At 56.9% G+C, this 10,720-nt stretch overlaps 1 protein-coding gene across 1 annotated transcript in view; it reads right to left on the reverse strand.

Moving 5' to 3' along the window:
- Window positions 1-220: 220 nt before the first annotated feature.
- The window catches only part of SLC6A2 (solute carrier family 6 member 2), a 46,832-nt gene continuing 36,332 nt past the window's right edge, over window positions 221-10,720 (reverse strand). Inside the window, exons 8-14 of the mRNA XM_081806582.1 lie at window positions 9,813-9,925; window positions 8,458-8,586; window positions 7,850-7,949; window positions 6,472-6,572; window positions 5,891-6,058; window positions 4,340-4,411; window positions 221-3,772 (exon numbers count right to left, since the gene is read on the reverse strand). Coding sequence (XP_081662708.1) covers window positions 3,749-3,772; window positions 4,340-4,411; window positions 5,891-6,058; window positions 6,472-6,572; window positions 7,850-7,949; window positions 8,458-8,586; window positions 9,813-9,925 — 707 coding nt within the window. The 3' untranslated portion in view covers window positions 221-3,748. The remainder of the gene's footprint in view (window positions 3,773-4,339; window positions 4,412-5,890; window positions 6,059-6,471; window positions 6,573-7,849; window positions 7,950-8,457; window positions 8,587-9,812; window positions 9,926-10,720) is intronic.

Raw genomic sequence — 10,720 nt, forward strand, 5'->3', positions numbered from 1 at the left:
ATTTAAAAAAATATGTGTCATTCTCAGAGCTGGAATTACAGATTTCACCACTTCTAGTCTCCTGTTCCATGGGTTATACAAAGAGTTATCTAGGTGAGAAGTGGACCACTATGACCAGAGGCTCTTCTTTACCAGCTGGAGGCTGATCGCAGACACACCCCTTTGCCTTACGCAATTCATAGCGTTTTACCTTCGTGGAAGAAAGAACCCAACCACCAGATTCGTGGCACAGGAAATATCCTTTATTACTCTGTACACTTATTTTTCCACGAAGAGAACAGCTTTTAAAATAAATCCACACCAGACAGAGAAACCAGCATGACATTGGCACAGTCCATGACACAGAAAGGGCACCACTGGAACCATCCTTATTTACATAGAAGTGGAGAAGCAGAGGGACGAGGGCGGGTACCCCAAAAGCAACTTCACATTTACCAGTGTCTTTGGCGGCAGTAACGACGCGGACGCCCGCACAGCTGCGGATCCTGGGGCTCACAAGGGCATGACACGCGTCACCCTCAACATCCTCAAAACAAAAGGGCTGGATTTTTTTTTTTTTTTAATACCCAGTGTTTCCGGCATCCATTGAAGACATACCAGAGAAGGAGGAACTACCGAATGTCCAGAAAAAAATCCACGTTCTGGAGGCCAGAAATCGGACATTGTTCTACTCCGCAGGTTACGGGTCGCCAGATCGTTCTGGAAAGTCCTACGGTAAACGATGTGCTTCCCTCACTGTACATCTAGCACAAGAACATGGTCGTGGAGACAGGAACATTTTTTTAACTGGATGGGACCTTCGATTATGGGATCCAAGCCTTGCTTGTGCAAAGAACCCCGAAGCCCCGAGAGATAAAGCTCCCCCCTCCCCAGGAGCCGAGTGAGGCTGCTGCAGACCCAGGTCCCTGTGACTTGGAATGCTTTTCTCTCTTTTTCTCCATCCCCTGGCTTCCAAAGGAAATAAACAAATGAAATGAGCTCAGCGGGCTTCTCTACTAAGAAGTGACTTCTTTGGTAAGAATGCTTCGGGCTCCCATCACCAGGGCTGCGAAACGGGTCCTACACCCAGAGATAGCCAACCCGCCCCCCGCCCTGGGCGGGGCCGCCGTCCAACAATTAAGGCAGCTTCGGGGACTTGTATTCAGCAGGACATTTGGCGAGAGTTGGCAGCTCCCCTCTCTCCTTTGTGTCCTGTCCTCTGCATCTAGAATGAAGACCCGCTCACAGGTGGACACGGAATCACTGGACACTGAGCAGATGTTAACGCGGTGGTCTTAAACCGATATTTTACATTTCATGGAAAATAATAATCCTTTAAAAATCTGGTAAAATGCAAAAGTGTCATATACAGTACAAGGGAGTACCCTCATGTTGGGTAACCTCTGCTATCAAAAAAAGGCCACAAAAAAGAAGTCAAGCGTGACTCAGGATCAGGGACGTACTCCCCCTCCACTAAGTGTGGGTGGAAGGTGAGCCCAGAGTGTCTGCCAGCACCTCCAAGGCTTCCAAGGGCTTCCTGGGTCCCCCCCCCCAGGGAGGGGGGCCACGCCCGCCCTCGCCCCTCGCCCCAGGCTCAGGAGCCAACTCCCCCCACAAAGCAGCACCATTGCGTTGGTTTGGTGTTGGATCAGCTAGCACCGCATCTCTGATTCATCCTTGGGTCAAATGTCTAGAGGCAGAAAGGCCACATGCGGATGGCAGGTTCTTTCTGTAGGGTGTCCCTGTTCTGATACGCACAGGCTTTTCTGTTCACCCTCATTTCAGCCAGCCAGCCTCAGCGGTCACACCCCGCTGTTCCCCGGAGCGACTGTGTTCATCAGAAAGGGGGCAGCTCAATGAGCTCCTCTGGCAACTAGCTAGATGGGACCAAACGACATCCTCTCCCCTCTCCCCTTCTTCCAACACATTGTCCTTTTGCTAAGAGACCCCACCTGGCTGTTCGACTGGGTTTTGTTTATTTTTAATGACAGCCCTGGGTGGTGGGAAACCCTAGTGTGCCGGGGATTTCAGAGTGCTCTGGGCTGAGAGTCCGGGGATCTGAGCTGAGGGTCTGACTGGATCCCTTAGGAGCTGACAGTGCTTGAACCAGAGTGCCCGAAATGCTGGGCCTTGGTCTTCCCATCTCGGAAATGGGGACAGAGACCGGCCCTACCGTCCTCGCTGGGAAGACGGGAGGTGACAGGGATGAAAGCGCTTTGTGGAAAAAAAGCCTAACACCGAGGGAGGAATTACCCTTCACAGGACCAGATCCCACCCAAGATGGGTCACCCTGCCCTCATCACCCAGACCCCCACCTTACTGTTCTACTCCGTTGGATTATCCACTCCCAGGCCCCACCTTCCACAGTGGTCTAAGAACCTGCCACCTGGGCTGTCGCAGACTTAGAGCTGGCCTTTTTACACGAAAAGATCAAAAGTCTTCTGATTTTCCCTCTTTTCTCCAAAAAAGGACCCACGGACACTGACTTAGCAGGGAAATCTCAGGACCGTCAGAGAGAAAACCACCTCGCTGTCCCCAGCTGGCCCCCTTATAACTCTCTTCCACAAACCGCATGATCCGTTGGTCAGGCTCAGGGACACCCCAGGTTTATGCAAAGCGCCTTCTGGATGTGTGTCTTCCTACACTCCCAGTATGAGTGGCCTCTTTATTTATTTACTTATGGCCCAAGATTCTTCAACGGGGGCTTCCACAGTCACAACAAGAGCCTCTGAATCTCGATTTCCAGCAGGGACATAAGAAGAGACTCAAACCATAAACAGAAACCCCAAATAGATGCCACCACCTTAACCAAACTACAAATCCGTTCTCTGAAGGAGCTGAAACTAACCACCACCACCAGAGGGCGCCACGCGTGAACGTGTAACAGAAGTCAAGCTGGAAATTCTCTAAAACCACCAACCCGGTTCCATCAACTCAGAATATTCTCCCCTCGACTTGAATGACCAGGTTGCTCTGTACTTGGTCCCACCCTGCCCTCAGGTGCTAAGTCCAGACCATGAAGAGAGACAAAGGGAGTTTTCGGGGCTACCCCCATCACTTGAAGAGCCCGGGGACGTGCTGGGTGGGAGACCTTGCTGGGTGGGATTCCCCAGGAAGAATGTTCCAGAACACACACACACACACATCAGACTCAGCTTAGCCAGAGTAAAAACTGACTGTGAAGGTTTCTGCTCACGATCCCCCAAAGCATCTATCCACAGACCCAAGACAGAGACAAACCAACCCCAGCTCCCTGACCAAGGTTCAGATACCACAGCGCTGACCGGGTGGCAAGAGAAAGAGGATCCCCTGCCCCAGACCCAGCCGGACTTCTTGTGTGTGTTTGGTTTTATGGCGTCTGACCAAAAGGAACATCCCCTCTCTGACCGGCCTACAGGATTTCTTCTGTGACCCAAACTACAAGCAACCGTGGTGGGGAATTCCACCCGAGCCATGGAGCTCAGCTTGGGCCAGATCCCAAGCGGCGTGAGACCTTCCCCAAACAAAAGAGGTCCAACAGAAGCCATTCTTCCTGTTCCCTCCCCTCCTCTTCTCCCTTGAGGCTTTCCAAATCCAAACTCAGAGCCCCCGGGCCCGATGAACAGAAGGTGAATAAAAACCAGGTCACTAAACCATTTGTAACTGGGGAAAGAGGAAGAGGGATGGAAAGACACATCTTTCAGGAGAGGATTTTCAAGACTGTGTCCGGGGTGGTAGCGAAGCCTTGGACCTGGACGCGGGCGCGGCAGGGCTCCTCCCTGGGGCCGGGTCAGATGGCCAGCCAGTGCTGTAGCTGCAAGGGAAGAGAACAGGTGTCTACGCCGCGGCCGGGGACAGGCGGGGACCCCAGCCGACAAGGGCAGCAAGAAGCACTGGGCGGGCAGAGGACACAAGCCCTCACTCCGAAGACCCCGGAGAACATGCAGGCTGATTACCTGCCTGTCACTTAGCCCCCAAAAGGGCCAAGAAGCCTCCCAAAGCCACACAGCAAGTCTGAAAACAAACCCCAACCCCAAGGATTTTAAGGGAAAAGGACTTAGGTCAACGTGTTACTGATGCACCTGCAGCTCTTCCTCCAAGATAAGAGATCACCAGCCTAGCGTGGCGACCACCCAGAGAGAGAGAGAATAAAGCTTTAGGAAAGACTGGACATTGGCTTCCCAGGACCGAGGAGCTGAGGGCCAGGCAGAAGCTGTGGACGCAGAGGACAGGCCCCTCTCCTCCCTTCCTGACACCATAGCCCTGGGACTACACAGCCCCCAGCCGCTTGGGGTTTTGTGGCGTGTGGGCATGTGGCCAGCACGCAGTGGGGAGCAGCTAGGGCCTGGTCCCCGCCCGGAACGTTCCAGCCTGCACCTACTTGGAACTGCCTGACGTCCCTCTGGGCCACCAGGTGATGCTCGTTCTCCGGGGTGATGCCGTAGGCCAGTCTCTGTGACAAGATGAAGACGGGGAGGAGGCCTCAGCCAGGCCCGGGGATACCGTCCCAGCAGCCGGCAGCCACCCCCAGCTACAGGCCACCTGCTAGTTGGCCCTGAAGTCCCACGTGAATGGCATGTGAGGTCCATGCAAGACACCCCCTGTCCTTGCTTGTGGAGAGGGTCTGTTCACCTTGAGTCATCTGGCCAGTGGCTGTGTCCTGGGCCGACTACTGCGGTCCGACACTCAGGGAGGCCCCGGGGCTGCAGGGCTGAAGGGGACGCACACCGACTCTGCTCTGGGGGATCTTGCAAGTGTGGCACCGAACACATACACACATGGGCCACTGTGAAACCGCAGCTGAGCAAGGGCCACGGAGGACAAGCCCAGAGCACAGTGAGGGCCTGGGGTGGGGGGCGCGGTGTCAGGGCCGGAGGGGGGGAGCGTGGTGTCAGGGCAGGCCTCCCTGCGGTGCAGACACAGGCCGGGGACTCGGGGGATGCACTGGGGCCAATGAGGGATCACTACACAGTGGGGAGCCCTCCCTGCTCTCAAAGTGTGAAAAATAAAGAGCTCCCAGCAGATCCAGGATGAGCGCACGGAACACAGGTCCTCTCGGTGACCCAGAGGCTCCGGGATGTGGGATTTCAAGGACAGGAAACGTGTCACAAGGACCTGGGGAAGGGGGCAGACACAACCCTGCCTGGGACCCTCTTCCCTAAGTCCCTGTATGGCTCACTTCCCGCCATCCTCCTTTGTCTGTCTGTCCCCGGGTTAGAATGTGAGCCCTGGGGAGCTCCGTCTAGGGCCCAGGGGCCAGGCACGCTCCCAGCCAGCAGCTAGGGAGCGAGGGCGCCACGGGGCGAAGGAATGGAAGCTGCATCTTGCAAAGTAAGGACACGAGGCAGAGACTGTCGCCATGATTTATAAAGGAAAGGGCCTTTGAATAACCAAACAGGACAGACATCATTTCAGAGGAAACGCACCGTTTCCTGAGCCCTTCTCCGTGTATCTGCACACACAGCGCACACGAGTAAAAGAAGAGGATGAATTCTGGAAATCTCTGGTTTAGGCTGGTGGGTGTAGGGTTTCGGGAAAGAGGCAGGCAAGAGCTGAGGTGGCCAGGTCACGGGGAGCGCCGACTGGGAGATGGGGACATCCGGGGCATGACAGACCTCAGAAGGGGACGCAGGGCTGAGGGTCCCCTCCCCACACAGTAACAGCAGGGACGGACGCGTGCGCCGCGGACCCGACAGCAGGAGGCGTGCGCCGACCGCCTCCTTTGTACCCGGCACCGTGCGAAGCGTGCCCTTGACCTTGCCAAGGTCCACGCGGTTAAATGTGAACACGCGGGCCGGGGCGTGGTGATGACTTGGCCATCGCGGTGGCTCTGGGGTCCAGCCCTCGTGTCTGCCCTCTCCGGGCTCATCAGGGACGCCCGGAGACGCCCCGCCATCCCGCCCCCCCAGCCCGGCCCGCACCCCGAGCTCACCTCCCGGAGGGAGCCCCGTATGCTGAAGAACTTGTAGATGCTGTAGGTGGGCACGAGCACCATGGAGGAGAGCGCGATGCCCCACCCGACCCAGTTGGCCCAGAGCGGGAAGACGTAGTCGTCATAGTTGAGCGGCTTGAAGTTGACGACGCTCACCACCACCACAAACTGCGGGGACGCCACGGGGACCGAAGGAAGAGAGAGCCGGGGAGGGGCCGGAGGGGAGCGGGTGGGAGGGAGGCAGCGGCAGACCCACGGGAAGCGAGGGGTCACAGGGAACGCGGAAAAGGAGGAAGGAGAGAAGAAAGGGAAGAGGAGGGAGAGAAGGAGGAAGCATTCAAGAAGCCAACGATGGCCCAAAGGAGACAGAAGGGGCAAGAGACAGAGAAGAGGCACGGGAAGGTGACGCACAGCCCCCTGGGGACCCGGCCCCAGCTGAAGACCCGCCACGGTGGAAGCCTCCCGTGCTATGAGCAATGCTGGGCATCCCAGCACCCCGTCTGCATGTCTGCATGAGCCCATGCACCCCACCCCGCCCCCGGCCACCCCGTCCCAGGAAGCCCCGGCCAGGCCGTACACACCAGGAGGAAGGCGGGGCTGACAAACTTCCAGCACAGTCTCCAGTAGAGGCCCGGCTTGAACCCCATCATCTGTTGGATGTCGTTGCTGAACCTGTCCACACCTGGGCACGCACAGGGCAGGCCGATCACACGGGCCCCCGAAGAGCCCCCGGCCGCCCCCCTGCGGCCCTCCCCTGAGGGTCAGGCCCCGGGACGGGGGGCGGCACAGTGAGGCTAGCCGTGGGCACCGTGGCACTCGGGAGACCCGGGCGTGGGCACGTGGCTGGTGCAGAAGACACGCCCAGTAGGTGCTGTGTGTGACGCACGGATGGACCTAGAGGGCACCGTGCTGAGTGAAGTCAGGCAGTCTCAGAGAGACAAATACCACTTCTCTTACCTGCCGGATCTCAAAAAACAAACCAAAGGAACAAAGCAAAAAAGAGAGAAACGAAAAACCAGACTCTTCAATACACAGAACGTACGGGCGGTGGCCGGAGGGGAGCCGGGCAGGGGGATGCAAGAGACCAAGCAAGGAGCGTAAGAGGGACACACTTCCAGCTTTTAAATAAATAAGTCATGGAGCGCAGGGAGGATAAGGGACATTATAGCAGGGACGCTGCTCAGTGACCGGTGGTGACAACGCCGTGGTGGAGAGCCCCGAGGAAGGTACAGAGCGTCCGACTGCTATGTTGGACACCTGAGGCTAATACAACGCTGCATGTTGGCTACGCTTCGGTGAAAACTTTTAAAAAATACATAGTACGGCCTTTTAGTGCCCCAGGAGCAGAGGGGACCTGCCCCAGGTGACGTCACTGTGCAGGATCGTCCAGCCCCACCCTGGTCAACTCTTTGATGTGACTCGTGGGGAAAGAAAGGAACAGTCGGAACACAGGTGACAATCTGTGGCACCTTCTCCCCGTCCAGCTCCAGAATAAGGCTGCCAGAGAGAACGTGAGCTACCTGGTTCCATCTGAGTTTCAGACAGAGTTTCGGAGAGACAATGGAGACAGTTTTAGTTGACCTAAAACTGCATCCCGTATTTGGAACATACTTATACTAAAACAATTACTCATTGTTTATCTGAAGTTCAAGTGTAACTGGGCGTCTTGGATTCTATTTGCTACCTGTGGCCACCCTAGTTTAGAAGGAATTTTATGGCTTGGGGGATCCGCAGCTTCCTCTGCGTTCCTCGCTAAAAGCTGGCCCTGGGCAGCCCTGGGGGGGGTCTTTGCAGCTTTCTGTTCAAAGGCAAAGATGAGCTGGCGGGTGGGGGGAGCTGTGCCCAAGAAGCCACCTGCTCCACCCTGGGGTCAGCAGTGGCTGTCCTGCAAATGGAGAGCCCTTTGCACGTCCAGGCGGTGACCGAGGCTTTTCCACACGCTCAGGGCCCCCCACGTACCGTAGAACCAGGAGACGCCGATGGCTTCCATGAGCACAGCAAACAGAATGGAAGTCCCCGCCGCAAAGGTGTCCAGCAGGGTCAGCACGTACATCCCACCCTGGGCGTGGAGAAAGAAAGCCTGAGGCCATCCTGCCCAGAAATGGCCACCGACTGTCATATCCGTCCTGGCGCCCCTGTCCCCTGTGCCCCTGGCTCAGAACCCTGCCTGAGAAGCCGGGTGTCGGGGTCCTGGTGCTATTGTCTGATGTCACCTATCTGCATTCTCCCGAAGGACTGAGGGTGGGTCTCTCAGCCAGGAACAAGTGAGCTGGCTTTCAAAGGGACTTTGGCTGCCCCTCAAATAAATCAGCAGTTTCAAAGAGTTGCCTGGAATTCCTCAGGCTCAGAGGTGGGACACTGGGGACACCGGGGGGTCGCCCTGGGGGGGGTGGATCAGGCCACAGGGCTGAGGATGCAGGTCCCCTTGTGGTTTGCCCTGAGCTTACCCTAGCCCCCCCAACCCCACCCCACCCCACCCCAGCTCCAAGGCTGGGAGTTCCTGACCGGATTGGATTGAAATGCAGCCCCACGAGCTCCAGGTGACCCAGAGCCCAGCTCCTCCTCACCTTGGTTATGCAAAACAGGGCCAGAAGGAAGGTTCCAAAGGTGACACCAAATGTGAAGAGCTTCCGGTGTCTCTTCAGGATCTGGAAGTCGTCCGCCAGGCCCGTGATGACGGCCTCCATGCCTCCCATCTGGACGGAGCCAGGCAGAGTGAGGAGCAGGTAGGAGGGATGGCCCGCAGTGGAGTCTCAGGCCCCAGGCTCCCTCGGACCTCCCGGAGCCTGGGGTGCGGTGGGGGGACTGGGGCACCCTGGTGTGGCGGCCTCGCCTTCCTCCTCATCTTCACCCCACTCTGCCCTGCTCTCAACCCCACTCAGAACTACGTGGGAGAGGCTGAAGAGGTAACTTCTGCCCCCCTCTGGTCAACAGGTCCTAGTCTACTGTCCCTGAGCAGGGGACCCATGAGCCCAGGAGAGTGCAGGGGGTAAAGCCAAACACTCTGGGATGTCGTCTATTTGCATATAAATAAAAGGCTTTCTGGAAACCACTCCCAGAGCAGAGCTGCTAGCGGTGGGAACTTCAGGCAACAGTTTCTGACAAGGATTTCTGGTTGCCTTTCCAACTGTCAAGCAAGGGGTCACCGCCCACGCCAGCCTCTCAGAGTCTGAAACGGTCTCCCGTGAGTACTAATCATGTGCTTACTTAAGCGACACCCCAAGCCTGGGGTGGCAGGCGAGAAGCACGCACGCCCCCAGTCTCTCCCTATACCTGCCCCTGTACCCCCTGCAGATGGTGTTAACCACGGATTGGGATTCCTTCCTATGAGCCTGGAAGCGGCCTCAGGATCCTTCTCAACACACTGCTCCTGGCAGATCTACCGACTGAAAGGAAGAGGCACCAAGAGGACCCTCATTCGCCAGCCCTAGCCCGAGACTCCTGGCAAACTTCCGGGCGTGACGTACCAAAGGTGGGCACAGACCTAAAGAGGTCGGTAAATCTAATCTTGCCTACGGGTAAAACAAAAGGTTCTAAGAAACCAATGGGACTCCGAGTGTTTTCGCTGGTTGTTGGTGATGAACTCCAATGGGAAGAGTGCTTGGTGAGAGAAGAAATGTTCTACCCACGTGCTCCTTGAGTTCCGTTTCCCTAGGTGCCAGAGGAGGGCCTGGGCCGGCTCATCTGATAGCAGCTTCTGGAATGGATTTCTGTGATGCCATTGGGGTTTCTACTGGTCCTTAGCCTAGGCCTAGAGGAACTCAATTCCTTGTCTGCCTTTAATTAGGGCTTCTTGGAAATGCCTAGCAATCAGGTGGGTACTTCAGGTTGCGTCATTGGGAGGTGGGGAGGGTCGGGCTCAGTGTCCCCCGCCCACCGCCCCCCAGTGTGTGTGGCGTGGTCTCCCCAGCAGGTCACTCACTGAGCTGTCAATTCCCAGAGCCAGGAGCATGATGAAGAACACGACGGCCCAGAATGTGGATCCCGACAGGGTGGAAATGGCTTCTGGGTACAAGATGAAAACCAGGCCAGCTCCTGTAAGAAACAGGGAGGACCTCATCAAGGGCTGGGCCTGCTGGTCTGAGATGCGGACGGCGGAAGAGTAGCCGAGGCCCCATCCGCCCGGCCAACCCCGCGATTTTCGGCCAGTCCCCTGGGGCAGAGCGATCCCAGGGTCTGCGGATGACCCGTGACTCCAGCTGCAGCTCGCAGTCTCTTATGCCCCAAGGAGGTGGACCTCCAGCAGCCAGGCCAGAGAGCCGAGCCGGGACAGCGGGCTGCGGATCCCACCCCCGCACACCCTCGGGGAGCCTCTTACTCTCAAAAGTCTGTGGTCCTCCGAGCCCATTCGAGTTCCCTGCCAGGCCCTAGCTTCTTTGTGGCCGTAAGAATAGGAGAAGCAGTAGGGGAGGGCAGGGTCCAAGGCCGGACTGCTCAGGCCTTGAATGTTGGTACCGTCGCTCACTTAGCTGGGTGAACTTGGACCACTCCCGTGGCCTGAGTTTCCGCTTTCTCACCTTTTTTTTTTTTTTCTAAGATTTTATTTATTTATTTGGCAGAGACACAGTGAGAGAGGAAACACAAGCAGGGGGAGTGGGAGAGGGAGAAGCAGGCTTCCCGCGGAGCAGGGAGCCCGATGCGGGGCTCGATCCCAGGACCCTGGGATCATGACCCGAGCCGAAGGCAGACGCTTAACCATCTGAGCCACCCAGGCGCCCCTCCGCTTTCTCACCTTTAAAGTGGGCCGACTCACCAAACAGAGAAAGACATGTATCATATGATCTCATTGATATGAGGAATTCTTAATCGCAGGAAACAAACTGAGTGTTG

This window comes from Leptonychotes weddellii, chromosome 16, assembly GCF_054177405.1.
Source record: "Leptonychotes weddellii isolate Sample4059 chromosome 16, ASM5417740v2, whole genome shotgun sequence".
Taxonomy (NCBI): Eukaryota; Metazoa; Chordata; class Mammalia; order Carnivora; family Phocidae; genus Leptonychotes; species Leptonychotes weddellii.